General features: G+C 60.2%; 10 protein-coding genes across 10 annotated transcripts; 6 read left to right on the top strand and 4 right to left on the bottom strand.

Moving 5' to 3' along the window:
- Positions 1 to 127: 127 nt before the first annotated feature.
- Positions 128 to 676, bottom strand: OSTLU_37086 (predicted protein; the record flags this gene model as incomplete). Its single annotated transcript, XM_001417324.1, has 1 exon — positions 128 to 676. The coding sequence occupies one exon, from the start codon at positions 674 to 676 to the stop codon at positions 128 to 130; it is 549 nt and encodes a 182-aa protein (XP_001417361.1).
- A 491-nt stretch (positions 677 to 1,167) lies between these two features.
- On the top strand, positions 1,168 to 1,884 carry OSTLU_6612 (predicted protein; the record flags this gene model as incomplete). The annotated part of the gene is made up of 1 exon (XM_001417573.1): positions 1,168 to 1,884. A coding segment is annotated over one exon (717 nt), but the record flags the coding sequence as incomplete, so codon positions are not given.
- Positions 1,885 to 2,045: 161 nt separating this feature from the next.
- On the bottom strand, positions 2,046 to 3,605 carry RUVBL3501 (predicted protein). Its single transcript, XM_001417323.1, has 2 exons — positions 3,513 to 3,605; positions 2,046 to 3,348 (listed from the first exon to the last, which is right to left on the bottom strand). Exons 1-2 carry the CDS (start codon positions 3,576 to 3,578, stop codon positions 2,047 to 2,049), a joined length of 1,368 nt encoding a protein of 455 aa, XP_001417360.1. The 5' UTR covers positions 3,579 to 3,605; the 3' UTR covers position 2,046.
- A 223-nt stretch (positions 3,606 to 3,828) lies between these two features.
- OSTLU_31397 (predicted protein) lies at positions 3,829 to 5,170 on the top strand. Its single transcript, XM_001417572.1, has one exon. The coding sequence runs from the start codon at positions 4,045 to 4,047 to the stop codon at positions 5,053 to 5,055; it is 1,011 nt and encodes a 336-aa protein (XP_001417609.1). The 5' UTR covers positions 3,829 to 4,044; the 3' UTR covers positions 5,056 to 5,170.
- A 423-nt stretch (positions 5,171 to 5,593) lies between these two features.
- On the top strand, positions 5,594 to 6,025 carry OSTLU_15196 (predicted protein; the record flags this gene model as incomplete). Its single annotated transcript, XM_001417571.1, has 1 exon — positions 5,594 to 6,025. A coding segment is annotated over one exon (432 nt), but the record flags the coding sequence as incomplete, so codon positions are not given.
- A 111-nt stretch (positions 6,026 to 6,136) lies between these two features.
- On the top strand, positions 6,137 to 9,040 carry OSTLU_37270 (predicted protein; the record flags this gene model as incomplete). Its single annotated transcript, XM_001417570.1, has 1 exon — positions 6,137 to 9,040. The coding sequence occupies one exon, from the start codon at positions 6,137 to 6,139 to the stop codon at positions 9,038 to 9,040; it is 2,904 nt and encodes a 967-aa protein (XP_001417607.1).
- A 348-nt stretch (positions 9,041 to 9,388) lies between these two features.
- On the bottom strand, positions 9,389 to 10,053 carry OSTLU_15194 (predicted protein; the record flags this gene model as incomplete). The annotated part of the gene is made up of 2 exons (XM_001417322.1): positions 9,389 to 9,843; positions 10,011 to 10,053. 2 exons carry the CDS (start codon positions 10,051 to 10,053, stop codon positions 9,389 to 9,391), a joined length of 498 nt encoding a protein of 165 aa, XP_001417359.1.
- A 48-nt stretch (positions 10,054 to 10,101) lies between these two features.
- Positions 10,102 to 12,062, top strand: OSTLU_31394 (predicted protein). Its single transcript, XM_001417569.1, has one exon. The coding sequence runs from the start codon at positions 10,338 to 10,340 to the stop codon at positions 11,280 to 11,282; it is 945 nt and encodes a 314-aa protein (XP_001417606.1). The 5' UTR covers positions 10,102 to 10,337; the 3' UTR covers positions 11,283 to 12,062.
- Positions 12,063 to 12,469: 407 nt separating this feature from the next.
- On the top strand, positions 12,470 to 13,183 carry OSTLU_6401 (predicted protein; the record flags this gene model as incomplete). Its single annotated transcript, XM_001417568.1, has 1 exon — positions 12,470 to 13,183. A coding segment is annotated over one exon (714 nt), but the record flags the coding sequence as incomplete, so codon positions are not given.
- An 84-nt stretch (positions 13,184 to 13,267) lies between these two features.
- Positions 13,268 to 17,491, bottom strand: OSTLU_31390 (predicted protein; the record flags this gene model as incomplete). The annotated part of the gene is made up of 1 exon (XM_001417321.1): positions 13,268 to 17,491. One exon carries the CDS (start codon positions 17,489 to 17,491, stop codon positions 13,268 to 13,270), a length of 4,224 nt encoding a protein of 1,407 aa, XP_001417358.1.
- Positions 17,492 to 17,742: the final 251 nt, after the last annotated feature.

Genomic DNA, 17,742 nt, shown 5'->3' with positions numbered 1-17,742 from the left:
AATCTCGCGCGGCGCGACGACGCTCTCGCGAGGATCAAAACGTCGTGCGGCTCAAGACGAACGCGAGAATCGCGCGAATCGCGCGCGTTACAACTCCTAAAATATCTACATGAACGAAACCCTCGATCTACGAGGCCGAGGACCCGACGCCCGAAAACAACGCGCTCGCGACTTGCCTTCGCGCGAATCCATTCAACTGACTCTGCGCGTCCTTCGAACACTTAAAGTACCCCACCAAATTCGTCATCGCCAAGCACAGCGCCACCAACGGGATCAACGCGTAGTTCAATTCGAACGACGCGATGGCGCCGACGAGCAGCGCGGCCCACGCGATGGCGCCTCCGTACAGCGTCGTCCAGAAGAGTCGCTTCTCGTTCGCGCTCACGCGCGCCATGCCCTCGTCGTCCCTCGCCTCGAACCGCCACCGCGACTCCCCGGCGTCGTCTATCTCGTTCCAATACCGCAGACCGACGAGCAAGCGTCCGCTGACGTTCTTGCACCACCAAAAATCGACCGCGAGCGCGAGGACGCACGCCACGAAATTTGCGACGAAACCGTCCGAATTGACGAGTTCGCACGCCAAGTACGTCGCGATCGGCGCCATCTTCAGCGCCAGCGTCACCGCCGTCGCCGTGGGGTGCGTCTGGACGTCGGGCGCGATGGCCACCGTGGCCATGCTGCGAGGCGCGGCGCGAAGTGCGGGCGAACGCGCGCTCCAGCGCTCGGACGCGTCGCGACCGAAGCGTCACACGCGGTCGCTCGACGCACCGCGGCGCGGCACCGACGCGTCGGGCGAGACGCGCGCTCGAACGACGCGAGCGCGTCGCGCGACGCGCGCGGACGCGAAAGAGGGTCGGGCGCGCGCGCGCGGTGACGGTGTCGAGTGGCTCGATCGTCGGATCGGATCGGCTCGACGCGTCGGCACCCGCTCGACGCGTCGGCACCCGATCGACCGAGGACGCGATCGGCGCGACGCGGAAGATGAAGCACGGTGCATTGGTGGCGGCGCCAGGGCACGCGGAGGCGCAGGCGGACCCCGGGCCGACGACGTCGCCACCGATCGTCACCAAGGAGATGGTGCAAGCCGCCGTGGACAAGGTGGCGCGCGACACGAACAAGATGTCGAAGCGAAAGTCGGCGACGCGCGGAGCGAGTGCGGATGGAAAAAAGAAACCTCGTAAACCGTACACGCAGACTCGGGCGCGTGTGTCGTGGACGCCGAAGGAACATCAGAGATTTTTGCGAGCGCTGGAGTTGTATAGCCGCGACTGGAAACGAATCGAGGAATACGTCGGATCAAAGGACGTTGTGCAGATCAGATCACACGCGCAAAAACACTTCCTGAAGCTGATGAAGTCTGGTCAAGGAGACCAGATGCCGCCACCGAGACACAAAAAAAGCAATCATGCAGACGGTGAGCGCGCCGTCAACTACGTGCCAGGCATGTCGCAAGCGATGCGTTTACGGCTGCAAGTGGAACCGGATGGCTCGCTACCCGTAGCGCCGAAACGCGCTCCGGGCGTGCCACCACCGCTACAAAATAGCACGAACACCCCAGATTTCGCTACCGTCTACGGTTTTCTCGCAGATTTGTTCAAAGTGAACGAAGCGCGAACAGAGCCAGAACACGCTTTGAGATTGTCGCACACGACGCCATTGGAAAATATGACGGCCATCGACAGGGAGACTGCTCTTTTACTGATTCGAAATTTGCGGAATAATATGTGCTCGAAGCAAATGTGGCAGCAGCAATCCGACCTTTTGGAGGACGGATGCTCGACGTTTCTCGACGCCCAAGATGCCGAGCGTTTGCGTCCCAAAACTTTTGGCAAAGTGTCCGACGCTTCACCCGACGATAACAGTAGCGGCGATGGTAGCGGTGACGGTAGCGGTGGCGCTAGTAACGAAGCTTTGCAAAGCGATATCATCGCTTGACGATCCGAGAATGATAAACCAAGACCCGGCACAACAAAACCGAAATGTGGCAAGCGAAAAGAAAATCCTTATCGATATCCATCTGATCTTTGTATTACTAAAAACTAATAATTAGGCCAAGTATTTGTCAGCCTGTTCGCTCAACAACTTGGCGCTCGCCTTGGCGTCGATGAATAAGTCTTCACACTCTTGCAAATCGGCAAGGACGACTTTTTCACGACCGTTTGTCTTTGCGACGACGAATGCCGGCGAAAGCAGTTGCATGGCATGCCGCAGGGATGTTCTGTCACCAACGTCGGCCAAATGCGCGAGAGATTCCTCATCGATGTCGAGTCCTTCCACCTGCGCTCGAACGGCGAGAATGCGGACCATTTCTTCGACGGTGTACGTCATCGTCCGTACAATCATCAACCGATCGAGCAAATCCGTTGGGATCCCGTGCGGGGCTTGTATATCCGTACCCTTCACGGTGCAAATACCACGGTTAGTGGCCAAAATGACGATCGGCGCGAGAGAAGACTCGAGCGCCTTGTTCAAGTACGCGAAGCACTCGATGTCGAGCATGTGTACTTCGTCGATGAAAAGTACGCCGGGAACGAGTTCAGCGATCCCTTGATCGATGTACCCATTCACAACCTTGTTGATCTCGTGCCGAAGCTTTTCGGTGATCTCAGTCTTTTTGCCCTTGCTCAACTGGTTCATCACGGCGACGATGTCGTGACCGCCGACTGGCTTGGCGTTCGCCGCGTCCAAATCGTGCAGCGTCACGTCTTGCACGATTTCTTTTCTCTTGTGCACGTCACCTTTGGGCAAAGGCACGTACTCCTCCGCCTCGAGATCAAACTCCGTCGCGTACGCATCACATCGCCCGACACGTTTCACGCTACCACTGTTCGCTTCGATGTAAATGACGTCCCCGGTTTGCACTTTTTCTTGCTGCAACGCCTCGTAAATCGCCGGGTCCAACTTCAGTTGCTTCGTCCCTTTCACCGATTTCAACCCGACGACGACGTGGGAAATCACCTTACCGTACCCCCCACTGGTGCTCTCCGTCTCCTCGGGCGTCATCTCCACCACCTCACCCTCGTACACCTCCTTCACTTCCTTAATCCGCAACCCGATGGCGCGTCGAAAGTTCTCCATCAACACCTCCGTCTTTTTAATCTCCGAGCTGTACACCTCGCTCCCGACCATCGGACAGAACGGCACCCGCGTCCCGAGCTCCTGCGAGATCCCGAGCGCGAGCGCCGTCTTCCCCGTCCCCGGCGCTCCCGTCATCAACAGCGCCCTTCCCGCCATCTTCTTCTCCCGGATCATGTCCGCGCACAATCCGCACGCCTCCCGCGCGTTCTCTTGCCCGATCCATCCCGCCGCCGTCTCCGCCGCTTCGCCCGATTCCTTCAGCCCCAGTCCCTGCGTCGTTCGCCCGTCCGCGCGTCTCGTCAATCGTCCGTTCGTCGCGCGCGTCCCGCGTCGTCGTTCGTCGCGTCGTCGTTCCATCGTTCGATCGGATTGCGTCGTCGCGCGTCGTCGTCGTCGTCGCGCGCGCTCGCGCGCTCGCGCGCGCTCGCGCGCACCTTGATGTGCGTGTGCGCGGCGACGCGCGATTTCTTCGCCAGGCTCGGCACCTCGTCGATCTTCATCGCGCGCGCGTCGTCGTCGTCGTCGTCGTCGTGTGTCGCGCGCGCCGCCGTCGATTCGATTCGACGCGCGCGTCGATCGTCGCGCGTGCCGGCGTTGACTCGACGCCGGCCGTCGCGCGCGCGCGCGCGCGGCTGAACCCTGCGCGTCGCTATCGAACCCCGTCCTCGATGGCGCGCGCGTTCGGCCGCGCGCGCGTCGCGCGTCGCGCGATCGTCGGCGCGCGACGCCGCGCGCGCGCCACAGTCGCGCGCGACGACGGCGACGACGATGCCGGCGACGACGCACGCGACGATGCGCGCGACGTCGGCGCGCGCGACGCGCGCGAGGACGACGGCGACGGCGACGACGGCGCGGGCGCGCGCGACGACGACGAGGGTTGCGGGACGACGGCCGACGCGGTGCGCGGTGAGCGCGTCGAGCGACGCGGCGCACGCGGAGGCGTCGGGAGCGATCGATTGGCACGCGATGGGGTTCGGGCTGACGACGACGGCGTACATGTTCAAGGCGACGTGCGAGCTCGGGGGGGAGTGGGTCGTCGAGGGCGTGGTGCCGTACGGCGACCTGAGCCTGAGCCCGTCGTCGGCGGTGTTGAATTACGGTCAGGGCGTGTTCGAGGGCATGAAGGCGTTCCGAACGAGCGAGGGCGAGCTGTTGGTGTTCAGGCCGGACGAGAACGCGAAGCGATGCGAGGAGGGGGCGGGACGGATGTCCATGCCGGCGGTGCCGAGGGATTTGTTTCGAGACGCGGTGTTGAGGACGGTGAGCGCGAACGCGGAGTACGTCCCGCCCGTGGGCATGGGTTCGTTGTATTTGCGACCGCTGTTGATCGGGACGGGGGCGATTTTGGGCCTTGGGCCGGCCCCGAGCTACACGTTCTTGGTGTACTGCTCGCCCGTGGCGTCGTACTTCAAGGGCGGGCAGCTCACGCCCATCGACTTGACGGTGGAGGAGACGTACCATCGAGCCGCGCCCGGGGGAAGCGGGAGCACGAAGTGCATCGGAAACTACTCCCCTGTGCTCAAGGTGCAATTAGAAGCGAAGAAGCGAGGTTTCTCCGACGTCATGTACTTGGACGCGAAGGAAAACAAGTACATCGAGGAGGTGAGCTCGTGCAACTTTTTCTGCGTCAAGGGGAAAACCATCTCCACGCCGTCGTTGCAGGGCACGATTCTTCCCGGGATCACGCGCAAGTCCATCTGCGAACTCGCCGCCGCGCGAGGTTTCACCGTGGAAGAGCGCAACGTCTCCATCGATGAGGTCATGAACGCGGACGAGTGCTTTTGCACCGGCACCGCCGTCGTCGTCGCCCCGGTCGGGTCGGTGGAGTACAAGGGTAAAACCGTCAAGTTTTGCGACGGTAAGGTCGGCCCAACGTCGCAAGCGATGTACGATGAGCTCACCGGCATCCAACAAGGTAAGCTTCCCGACGAACGCGGTTGGAACGTCAAGGTGCCGAAGTTTCCCATCTCTGGCTGAGCGCCGCGTCTCGTGAGCATCGCGTCGACCTCGCGCCGCCCTGCGGCGTAGCACCGCGCTCGGTTCGTTCGCCTCGCGCTCCTAGTCAAACTTCTTCGCTCGGTCTTCGCGCTTGAGAATACCTACAGCATTATGTATGAACGTGCATTAAAACCTCGATTCGCCTTCTCGCCCGCCCGCGTTTTTGGTTTTCGCACCCGCGTGGTTTCAGGTCTTTCTTTCGTGGATAGGGCGAAAGCCGCCGCCTCGACGCGTCGGCGAATGGAACGTCACTCCCACGCGCGTCGCGCACGCCGATCGTCCGCGCGCGAGCGAACGGACGCGAAGCGAACGCACTCGAACGCGAAAGTCCACGACCGACGCCCGCGAACGCGCCGCGCGCGCGAGGGAACGACGGTGATTGCTCTCGATCCGTGGCAAAGTTTTTGGCGCGATGGGACTCAAACTGTACGGAAGCACGACGCGGTCGCATCGAATCGCGGCGGCGGCGCGGTTCGCTGGCGTGAAGGATGAAACGCTGGAGCAAGCGGAGTGCGTGATGGGGACGACGAACAAGAGCGCGGCGTACTTGAAGGAAAAGAACCCGTTTGGAAAGGTGCCGTGCGTGGAAAACGTCGAGCGCGGGAGCGCGGCGTTTGAAAGTAACGCGATCGCGAGGTATTTGGCGAGCACTGGGGCTACGGGAGGGAGCATTTACCCCAATGATGCGTGGACACGAGCGAGAATTGATGGTTGGATGGATTCTTTCAACGTCGTGGACGTGTGCGGACCGCAGTGGTTGTATCCGATTGTGGGCATCGGCGCCGCTCGGGGAATCGTGTACGATGAAAAGAAGGAGAGCGAGGCGAAAAAGATCGTGGCTGGGTTCATGGCGGCCGTGGAGGCGTACTTATCGGCGCACGATGCTGTGTTCTTGGTAGATAACGCGCTTTCGCTCGCTGATATCGTCGGCGCGAGCGGCTTGAGCAACGTGTACTGCTACCTCGTCCCGCGAAGCGAATGGCAAGCCAACTACCCGAAGCTTTTGCGATGGATCGAGACCGTGTACGCGACGCAAGAATGGCTTGAATCCGTGGGTACGATGCCGGTGTGCGAGCAAGCCGCGACGTACGATCCTAGTGGACCGAAGGAGTTGCCGCGGCCGGTCAAGTACGTAGAAGAATGGCCGTCCTCGCGCGTCAGAGATACCTTCGTCAACTACTTCATCGAAAAGCAGGGCCACGTGAACTGGCCGTCATCGCCAGCGGTGCCTGTCAACGACCCCACGCTTCTCTTCGCAAACGCGGGCATGAATCAATACAAACCGATTTTCCTGGGCAAGGCTGATCCGAAGACGGCGTTTGCCAAGCTCACCAGGGCGACGAATACGCAAAAGTGCATTCGCGCAGGCGGGAAGCACAACGATTTGGACGATGTTGGAAAAGACACGTACCATCACACCTTCTTTGAGATGTTGGGTAACTGGTCTTTCGGCGATTACTTCAAGGAAGAAGCCATCGGTATGGCGTGGGATCTTCTCACGAATGTGTACGGTCTCGCGCCCGATCGCTTGTATGCGACGTACTTTGGCGGTGACGAGTCGCAAGGCTTGCAACCCGACTTAGAGGCCAAGGCAATTTGGTTGAAGTATCTTCCGGAGTCTCGCGTCATGCCATTTGGGTGCGCGGACAACTTCTGGGAGATGGGCGACGTCGGCCCGTGCGGTCCATGCACTGAGATTCACTATGATCGCATCGGTGGCAGAGACGCGGCCTCCTTGGTGAACATGGATGACCCGAACTGCCTCGAAATCTGGAACGTCGTGTTCATTCAGTACAATCGCGAAGAGGGCGGTGTTCTCAAATCGCTTCCCTCGAAGCATGTCGACACCGGTATGGGTTTCGAGCGTCTGACGTCGATCTTACAAAACAAGATGAGCAATTACGATACGGATGTCTTTATGCCCATCTTCAAGGAGATTCAGCGCATCAGTGGTGCCGCACCCTACACTGGCCTTCTCGGCAAGGAGGACGTCGGGGAGAAAGACATGGCTTACCGCGTTGTCGCTGATCATATTCGCACATTGTCCATCGCCATCGCCGATGGCGCGGCTCCCGGGTCAGATGGCCGCAACTACGTGTTGCGTCGCGTCCTTCGCCGAGCGGTCCGCTTCGGACGTGAGAAGCTCGGTGCAAAGCAAGGTTTCTTTCACAAACTCGTCCCGTGTTTGATTCAGCAGCTTGGAGCTGTATTCCCAGAACTCGTCGCCAAGCAAACGCACATTACCGAAATCATCGCCGACGAAGAGGAGTCGTTCGGCCGAACGCTCCAAAAGGGTATCGACCAATTCGGCAAGGTTCTCGCGGCGGCTAAGCAAGAAGGTAGAACAGTGATTTCTGGTCCGGAAGCGTTCTTGTTGTGGGAATCGTATGGTTTCCCGAATGATCTTACGGAGCTTATGGCCGAGGAGAACGGTTTTACGCTCGACAATGAAGGTTTCGCGCAGGCGTTTGCCGAAGCGCAAGAAAAGTCTCGCGCCGGCGGTAAGAAGTCTGGAGGTGTGCAGTTGCTGTTCGAAGCGGAAGCCACTGCGTGGTTGCAAAACAATGGTGTGGCAATCACGAAGGATGAAGAAAAGTACGCAAGCGGACGACCGACGCTCGAAAGCACCGTCACCGCCATCATGTCGCCAAGCGGATTCATAAAATCCACCTCCGACGCCGAAGGACCTTACGGGTTCTTCATGGACGCAACGACGTTTTACGCCGAGTCGGGTGGTCAAGTGTGTGACTCGGGTTTGATTACCACCCCGAGTGGCTCGATGTCCGTATCGGATGTCAAGGTTGCTGCGGCGTACGTGATGCACACCGGCGACGTATCCGGCACAGTGAGTGTTGGCGATGCCGCGAAGTGCGCAGTCGATTATGACCGTCGAGATAACATCATGCCCAACCACACGATGACGCACGTGCTCAATTATGCGTTGCGCAAGGTGATGGGTGATGGTGTCGATCAAAAAGGTTCGTTAGTAGATGAAGAAAAGTTGCGATTCGATTTTTCTCACAACAAGGGGGCGACGACGAAACAAATTGCTGAAATCGAGGCCATCGTGAACGAGCAAATCAAATCAAAGCTCGCAGTAGACAAACGCGAGGTAGCGTTAGACAAGGCGATGACTATCAACGGTTTACGCGCGGTGTTCGGTGAGGTGTACCCCGACCCCGTTCGTGTGGTGTCTGTAGGTCCGAGCATCGACGACTTGCTCGCCAACCCGTCGGATGACAAGTGGAAAAACTACTCCATAGAGTTCTGTGGCGGCACCCACTTGGCGTCGACCGATTTCGCGGAGCAATTCGTCATTCTTGAAGAAAGTGGTATCGCAAAGGGTATTCGTCGCATCACCGGGGCGACGCGCGAAGGGGCTAAAGCGGCGCTCGCGCGCGCTGCGGACGTTCTCGCTCTGGTGAAGAGTTGCGATTCGTTGTCCGGCGAAGCGCTCGACAAACAACTGGGTGTGTTGAAAAACGTCGTCGACACTGAAGTTCTTCCCGTCATTCAGCGCGAGGAAATTCGTGCCGCTGTCACTAGTCAAGTCAAGCGAGTCCTGGACGCGCAAAAGGAAGCCGCCGCGGCGGCCAAGGCGCAAGCCATCGTAGACGTTCAAGAAAAAACCGCCGCGACAAAGTCTGCGGGTGCAAAGTACTTTGTCGCCACCCTGGCGGACGGTACTGATGCTGGCGCTATGAAGGAAGCGGCGGCGGTCGCTTTCGCCGAAGGTATCGCGTGCACACTCTTGGCGAACTGCAAGGGTAAAGAGTTCGTTTACTGCAGCGTGCCTCCGGATGTCGGCATCGACGTCAAGGGCTGGCTTGCGGCGTCGTGCGGCCCGCTCGGTGGTAAGGGTGGCGGCGGTAAGGGTGGTTTGGCGCAAGGTCAAGGACCGAACGTCGACGCTGTTCCAGATGCCGTCGCCGCCGCCGAAGCGTTCGCGAAACTCGCCATTTAAACTAAAACATCATGCAATATCCATAAAAAAACTCCAGTGATTAGCGCGCGTTCGCGCGCGCGATGTGCGCGTCGGATCAAAATGACTGTCACTTTAGTGGCACATTCTTTATGACGTGCAAACGGCGTGCAACACTTCCATAACAAATTCCAGTGCGTCGTATTACAAATAAATCTGTCGTCGTCGTCGTCGCCGTCGTCGTCGTCGTCGCCGTCGTTCTTGGAGCTGCTTCAGCATCGTCATCATCGAGCTTCTATCTATAGAGCGCCGTTGGGCTCTCGCTATTTGCTGAGTTGTTTGTCTACTGAGTCACCGATTTTTCGCATCGGCGCCGAATCAACCGCGCGATTACTCCTCTTGACTCCTTCGCACACATCGCGCCACACGCTTCTTGAACGCCGGATAATCATCACGCCACTCCTTGGCCGCGTCTACGTTCGCCGGGCTCTCATCGTTCGGATCGGAAAGCATAGAAATCACGCTCAACATAATCGTCTCCACCGTCTGCACCGGACTCCATCGCTCGCTCGCGTCCTCGTACCCGTTGGGATCATTCCCAGGCGAGTGTAAGATCGATATGCACACCCGTCCATCGGCGTACACGTTCGGATGCCACATCTCGCTCACGAACTTCACCGTCGGCGGCTTATTCGGATAATCTTTCGGAAACGACATGTTACACGTAAAGAACCCGCCCTCGTACAGCGTCTCGGGCGGTCCCATGACCGTGACTTGCCACTCGAACACGTTGCAATCATCCACCAAACCCGCGGAGAACCCCTCGATCGGGTTTCTCGAAAGCTCTGCTCGCGTTCGCGACGCGTTCGCGTCAGTCTCCCGCGCGTGCGCGCCGAAACAGACGCGCGACACCGCCGCCAGCGATCGGTCGAAATCCCATCGCTCGCGCCGTCGTCGCGTCGCGCGTCGCGCCCGAATCCGCGTCGCGCGCGTCGCGTCGCGCGCGTCGCACCTTTGAGCTGCTTCCGGAGCAGCAACACCGCCTGATCGCTCATCGTTCCTTCCGTGCGCGCGGCGCGCAGTGCCGCCACTCGGCGTCGCGTCTCGAGTCATCGTCATGACTGACGACGACGACGACGACGAGGCGAGCGACGAGGCGCTGTACGACGACGATCGCGCGCTCTCCACGCACGTCCTGCGCGTGACGACGCGCGCGCGCGACGACGACGCGCTCGCCGCGCACCTCGCCGCGCTGCGATGGACGGCGAAACGCGACGCGCGCGTCGTCGAGCTCGAGCGCGCGCGCGCGAGCGCCGACGACGACGACGACGCGCGCGCGATGGACGTCACGATCGCGTGGCGGTGTCGCGCGTGCTCGAGCGAGGACGCGCGGCTGGAACGGCGGGTGCGGGCGTGGATGGCGACGCGCGGTTGGGACGCCGAGGCGACGACGACGATGACGGCGCCGGGATACGTGCCGCTGGGATCGATCGATGCGGTGACGAAAGAGACGCTCGATTGGGGACGGAAGGACAGGACGGATGAAGAGCGCGTGGCGGCGTTCGCAGACGCGGGCGTGGCGACGTGCTTGAAAGCGGTGGACGAAGAGACGACGCGGGAAATTCGCGAGGCGACGGAGCGATTCGTGGAACGCGTCGAGCGGAGGTTCGAGGAATCGTTCGGGGATATAGTGTACGGGCGCGATCGATTCGCGTTTCGAGAGATTGGTTCGCGTGGAGGCGAGCGATTCGATGCTCTAGTAGATTTAGAACTCGAGGAGTGGGCGACGCTTCGCGCGCTCGCGCGCGACGACGCGCCGTGGCGCGCGCTCGTCGACGCGCTCATGCCGAACGGTTGGAACGTGCACGTGTCGGTGGTGTATTCCAGACCCGGCGCGAAAAATCAAGAGTGGCACGCAGACGGTCGACATCTCGACGTCGAGTGCGACGTCCGCACGGGATGCGGTCACGCACCGCCGTACGGCGTCTGCGTCTTCATGCCGTTGATCGATTTATCGCGCGAAACCGGTTTTACGCAGTTCTTCATGCGCAGTCACAAGACGAGTAAACTCATCGGTTTTGGCGACGCGAGCTTGATCTTACGACTCTCCTTCGATGGAATTCTCGACGCGGGTCAAAGCGTGGCGTACGACTACCGCTTACTCCACCGCGGCATGGCGAACGACTCGCTCGCCAATCGACCGGTGTTGCAATTTCTCTACACCGCGCCCGCGTACCGAGAGACGAAAAACTACGGCACGCGATCGCTATGGTCATCGCAGTAAAACAGCTAGGTTGCTAGGGCTAGATCATAGGCATAGATAGATTCCCACGCTCGATTCATTCGTTCGTCCGTCGCTCGGCGTTCGCCACCGCCCCTCGTCTCGCCCGCGCCTTCGCCCGCGCCGCCGCGTTCGCCGGGTTCACCGGGAACTGCGCTCGCGCGACGGCGGTGTTAAACGCCTTCGTCGACGGCACCTCGACGTCTTTATTCCCGCCTCCCGCGAGTTTCGCGTGCGCTATGCGTTCGTACGCGATGCCATAATGTGAAGCCAGCGCTAGTCTTTGCTCGCCCCGTTCGAGCGCGTCCTCGAGCGCGGCGCCGCTGACGTCGGCGCGCGCTCGAAACGCCGCGCGCGCTTCGACGACGGCGTCCCTCGCCTCGACGCGATCGAGCGCGCGCGCGGCGCGGATGATGCGGCGAAACAGCGCCGCGGCGGCGCCGTCTCCGCGCGCCATGGTGTGTCGTTTACCGTTTCGTTCGTTCGTTCGATCACATCGCTAGCGTTTCACCTCGCGCGCGCTCACTCATCGTCCGAATCGCTGCCGAACGCCGGCCCCGCCTTGGCGTACATCTCCGCCGTGAACGTCGTCGGTCGTCCGCGCCTGGCGCGTCGACCGCCCTCTATGATGTTCGACGCGTCCACCTCGTCCCCCGACAGATCGTCCACGCACTCGCTGTCGACCGAATCCGCGTCGCTATCGTCGTCGTCGTCGTCGTCCTCGCGCGCGGGCTTCTTGCCCTCGCGCGCGTCGCTCGTCGTCGGTTTCGTCGCCGTCTGATTTAAAAAGCGTCAGTCGGTCCGTCGTTCGCGCGTCGCGGCGTCGCGCGCGGCGCACCTTCTTCGCCGGCGGCGCGTCGGCGGCGTCGACGTCGTTGACGCGCTTCGCCGGGACGGCGACGTCGTCGTCTTCGCTGTCGCTCGCGAGCGCCTTGCCGCTCATCGCGTCGACGATCGAGACGCGCCAGAGTGACGACGCCGAGACGCCAGAGCGACGCGCGATCGCGACGACGCGCGCGATGACGACCGGGGACGTGTGGACGGACATGGCGGTGATATTCACCGCGATCCTGGCGACGATCCTGGCGTCGTACGCGACGCTGACGCCGGTGAAGACGACGAGGCGGCGGACGACGACGACGGCGGCGACGAGCGGCGCGCGGTGGTTCGCGTGCGCGAAGACGCGCGCGAGCAAGGCGGAGGGGGAGATGTTTTGCCTGAAGTACTCGGCGTGCTGGATCGCGAGCGTGGGGGTGGTGATCGCGACGCGGGCGTACGAGTCGTTCGGGCGTGGGGGGTACCTGGCGTATTGCGGCGCGTGCGCGGCGCCGGCGATCGTCGCGCCGCTGATGCGCCCGAGCGCGAGCGATCGAGGGAAAGCGCTGAGCGAGCGTTACATCGTGAAGGCGAACGTGTGGATCGCGGTGTTCAGCTTTATCGGAAATTACTGGTACACGCACTACTTTTACGCGGTGCTCAAGGCGGAGTACACGTTCGACGCGCACCGCTTGAACGACGTGCCGATCTCGATGTATCTCATGACGCACGCGTATTTCATGTTTTACCACGTGTTGTCGAACGCGGCGTTGCGACGGATTCGAACGGGGTACGTGAACGACGCTTGGCGTTTCGGATTCGAGTGCGCGGCGGTGGGCGCGATGGCGTACTCGACGGCGTTCATGGAGAGTTTAACCATTTGCGGATTCCCGTATTACTCCTTCGCCGATCGGCACATGGCGTACACGCTCGGATCGGCATTTTATGGAATTTACTTCTTGGTGTCGTTCCCAATGTTCCTGCGCGTGGACGAGACGAAGGCGATGCCGATGTCGCAAGTGTTTTGGGAAGCGATGGGGAGCGGCATGGCGGTGCTGTGTTTGTTAGATTTCGTTCGCGTGTATCTGCGCATTCCGTTCACCATGCGCATCAGAGGGTGATGCCATCGAAAGAAGAGCTTGTAGTAGTCGAGATGTGATTTTACAACTTTATTACGTCAACGTACGAGTCAACTTTTTCAAGCACGCGAGCGTTTGCTCCGTCTTGACCAACGCGTCGCGCGCTTCGGTTTCTTCCTTGTATCTTCCTTGCTGCGCAAAAGTCATCGCCCGACGTCTGTGCACGATGCGATTGCTGTCGATGATATCTCTCATTTTTTCGACGCGCGTCAAAAACTTTTCGCTTACCAAAGACCGCTTGTTGGACGAGTTTTCAAACAACGCCACCATCGTGTTCACCGCGGATTCCAAAAGCGTCGGCCTGTCGCGGTACTGTTGCAGATGCTCCGTCATGGTCATCACACTGTCGGGGCATTGTTCCAACGCACTCGCGTAGTGCTTATCGCGTGCGATGATCTCGAACAAATCGTACGCCGCGGTCAACAAAGGTACTTGTGACGCCGAGCGGCTGCACTGTCGAACGTTGCGCATCAACGCGTGCAGCACGCGAGGCGAGGTGACGATGCCTCGACACGTCTTGGACAGATTCCAGTGTTCGGTGAAGAACGTGCAACCACGCAGGCAGTCATCGCGTGCGTGCGGTGCGGCGATCATATTCGCAGCTTGTTCAGCGCGCGCGTGTAAAGGATTGACAGGCTGCGCCTTGGCGGCGATTCTCTTGCGATGCCACTCCAATTTATGCACCGCGTGCTTTCGCGCGAGCCAGCCGCGAACGAAGGCTTGGATTACCACCACGTGTTGTTCGAGCAAAGCTTTTCTCGTGAACGCCGACACAGGACGCCGACTTCGCTGAGTGATTTCCTCGCTAGATTTCTCTTCCTTTTGAAGTAGATTCGCGGCGGCATCCTTCTCGGCTCGTTTCGCCTTGGACGCCTTGCGCCGCATCTTTCTCACTGTTTTTCTAGCGAGGTGACCGCGGCAGAACTTTTGAATGCATGTCGCCGCCTCGCGCTCACGAGCCATTCGCGCACGCATCTGCGTCTTCCGCGCTTGCAACTTGAGCTCTTTTTGACGCGGTAAAATTTCGTTCACGAACTTGCGACGAGTTTGCCAACGTCGCACGTATGCTTGCAGCAACGTGACGAAGTACGTCTTCCATTGAATGTTGTCGAGTCCGTCGCGCGTGTTGTATCCACGCCAGTGACGTTGAATCGTCGTCGCAGCTTTCTTCTGACGCTCGTTTTCTATCATTTGCGAACGACGTTTGTACGCATTGTAGTCCAAAAATCGTCGAACACGCCGTTGGATTGTCACGCTAGCCTTCTTTTGCGCCACAAAGGTCCGGCGCGCGGCGGCGGCGCGAGCGCGCGCTTGCGATAAAATCACGAACCAACGCAAGCGAAGGAAGTGCTTGCGCATCATACATTTTCGAAACGCAGCTTGAATCTTCGTTGCAGCGCTGTGAATTATTTTCATTCGCGCTTCGACGATGCGCTTTGCTTCGGCGCGCGCGGCAAAAGCCCTCCAGTGCATCTGTATAATGGTCGCAGCGCACGTCTTGTTCACGTATTCGTTACGCGCACAAACCGTTCGGTACCAACCTTGGATCAAAGTCGCAGCTTGCTTTTTGCGCAAGAACTGATTTCTTTGCGCGCAACCTCGTCGCATCTTTTGCACCTTTTCCACCGCCCACTTTGTGTCTTGGAATTCCAGGCGCGCCGTGTGCATGCGTTTGAAGGATTGAATCTTCACCGCGGCATTCTTCATATTGAGGAACTCTCGCCGCGCTACGCACGCGCGTCGGAAAGATTGCAGCTTTACGATTGCATTCTTTCGCGCATTTACCGCGTCCACTGCCTGTACGCGGCGAACGTGCGATGCAATTACCGTCGACGCCGCGTTCCACTTGCGAACGACTTCGGCAAACTTGGGTCGGTTTGGACGATTCCATCTCCACCAGCGTTGGATGCGGACGCAAGCGACTTCTTGCTGCCGCAATAACAGCAAGCGCGCGCTGAGAAACAGCAAGTATCCACTTACTGCCCGTGGATCAGGAGAGTCCAGGCCTTCGTCACTGGTAAATCGTATATCAAACGTTGGGTTCGGCACGCCGCCGAGCGCTTGAAGTGCCTTGGCAACCGCAGCAAAGTTGTCACGCGCCAACTCCCGAGCGTGTTTTGCCGTATCCGCATTCGCATCGTCGAGCTTCAGCGGAGCATTACCAATGCGACGCTTTGGAATCATCATGGGCGCGTAAGCGCGAATAAGAGCGCACAGAGCGCGACCATCGGTGAAAGCGCCGCCGAGATTGTTGAGCTCAACGTTTTGAGTCGCGCACGCAGCCCGCGCCCAGGCGTATAGGCGCGCTTCCATGGCGCACTGCGGCGCTTCTATGACGGAATCACCGCGTCGTGCCGCTGACAGCCGTTCGATACGCTTGATATCTGGCACTTTACCGCCCAATCTAGTGATCTCTGAGTCCAACGACTTGGGCAGGAGCAAGCCCGGCGCCGAATAGTGCATCATCAACGCCCACAACAACCCCATCGTGTGCTCGAGGTGACCATCGACGATATCCTCAGCTTTGATTCGGCTCCACGTACCAGGCAAGCCAACTTGTTGATCCTTGATCGCTCGCAGCGCAACCTCGACATTCTGCACCCTGTGAGCCCTGGATGCGCATGGGAAGTGCACCTCGCTCAACAGACTTCGCTTCCATTCCTTGTTCTTTTCGTCGTAGCTCATGAAGAGTACGTCGGCGTTCAAAACTTCCATGAGTCGGCATAGACGCACGCCGTCGCGCAAATCGACAGCCAAGTTCGTGCACTGAAAGTCGTACTCACGAATGGGATTTTGTTTGTAGTGCAACTTGTACGAACATTGACTCAAGTTGCGAATGACGTCGCCTTCGCCGTACATCGAGCCTTGCAACGCCGTGCGAAGTATGTCTTCACTTCGTTTGAGCGCCGCGTGAGGACGCATAAGTAATGGCGTGTTCGGGGGTAACCCACTCATCGCTGCGCGATCGAGAATGAACACCAGCAGTAAAACGCGCTTGAGAACGCTTCGGCTCAACGCCTCTTCGTATCCGTGTGCGAACGGCGGCGCGCCGGGCACGTGCCCGGTTCCAAATTCAATCTCCAAATCTCTATCACGGAACAAGGCGGCGATGCATTCCTTCTGAATCTCGTGCAAATCGCCGCGTCGCTTCCACACGATGCCTCCGCCGACAACCACATCGACGCCGAGTTGCAACCAAAACGGTGAGAAGCACGACAGCGCGCGCGCAAATTCCTCCTTGAGCGCGACGTTATCCATGAACGTCTGTCCGGTGTTCAATCTGAATCGAGCGTTGTCAACGTGTCTGTAGGTCTTTTTCAGGACTCTCCCGAGCTCGTCATCGTAGCTGTACAATGACGTGAGTTTGTTTCGAACAGTTTGCCGCACTTCGCGAGCCGAGGCGTTCCCTCCTCGGTTCGCAGACGGCGAGTCGTCGCCCATCGTGCCGACGTCGTCGATGACGATGGTGTGATTCAACCACGCAATGAACGCGAGCTCTTGCTGACGCAACCATATTCCCGCTTGGAACTCGTCGGACACGTTTCGACTCGTAGAACCCTCGTGGGCGTCGCCCGACGCCGAATCTTCTCGCTGAAGTTGCAGCGCTCGCGCCACCGGCGCGAGCGCCAAAGTCGCCGGTTCGTCCTCCAGCCGACGCTGCTTCGCACGCATCGCGTCCAACGCCAACTTATCCTCACCCGCGAGTTTGCGCGGCGACGTCGCGAGCGACCGCCGCGTCGCCAACCTCGCATCTCGCGGACGTTTCGTCGCGCTCGCCACGCGTTCCTCGGGCGCTTCATTCGTCAACGGTCGTAAAACTTCGCCCTTGGCCACGCCGCGAATGCGCGCCTTCATCTCCACCTCGGGCATGGGTACCGGCGCCTCCGCGACGACCACGAACGAGATTTGCCCGCAGTACGTCGCCGCCATCGCCCTCTGCGGCGTCCACGTCAACTGTACGCGCTCCGTCGTGCCGGGTTGAATCGTCAACGTCTCTCGATCGAGCGAGAAGCCGTCTCGAGCGATCGCTTCGCAATCCGCGAACGCGACTTCTTGCGTCAACGCCGTGTCGTTCACGATATCCAACCCCTCGCACCCGGTACCTCCCACGTCGACCGCGCCGAATCGCACCACCGGCACCGCGTCCGGCTCGCTCAAAACCGCCCGTCGTCGCTCCCCGCTCGCGCGAGCGCTCGGCCGCCGCGCGTCGTCGACGGCGTCCCCTCGCGCGCGCGCGTCCTTCATCTTCCCTCCCATCCCACCCGCCGTCCCATCCCGCGCCTCCGTCGCGCGCGTCTCCGACGCATCGCTCTCACGCGCACCCCCCACCGCGGTCACCGCGCTGATCGCGCGCCACAGCGCGTCGGCGTCGCCGCGTTCCGTCGTCGCCATGCCGCTCAACGTTCGTTCGATCGTTCGCCCGACGCGCGAATCCGCTCGCGTTCGTCTCGCGCGCGTCCCAGCTCGACGTCGCGCGCGACGAACACGCGTCGCGTGATCTACCCCCT

Source organism: Ostreococcus lucimarinus, chromosome 4 (assembly GCF_000092065.1).
Source record: "Ostreococcus lucimarinus CCE9901 chromosome 4, complete sequence".
In the NCBI taxonomy this organism is placed as follows: Eukaryota; Viridiplantae; Chlorophyta; class Mamiellophyceae; order Mamiellales; family Bathycoccaceae; genus Ostreococcus; species Ostreococcus sp. 'lucimarinus'.
The sequence above is the reverse complement of the archived record's forward strand: the minus strand, read 5'-3'. Positions and strand labels throughout refer to the sequence as shown.

Coding starts and splice junctions, on each gene's coding strand:
- RUVBL3501 (XM_001417323.1), bottom strand. CDS start 3,578: ATGAAGATCGACGAGGTGCCGAGCCTGGCGAAGAAATCGCGCGTCGCC. Junction 3,349..3,512: donor CCGCGCACACGCACATCAAG/GTGCGCGCGAGC, acceptor CGAACGACGCAG/GGACTGGGGCTGAAGGAATC.
- OSTLU_31397 (XM_001417572.1), top strand. CDS start 4,045: ATGGGGTTCGGGCTGACGACGACGGCGTACATGTTCAAGGCGACGTGC.
- OSTLU_31394 (XM_001417569.1), top strand. CDS start 10,338: ATGGACGTCACGATCGCGTGGCGGTGTCGCGCGTGCTCGAGCGAGGAC.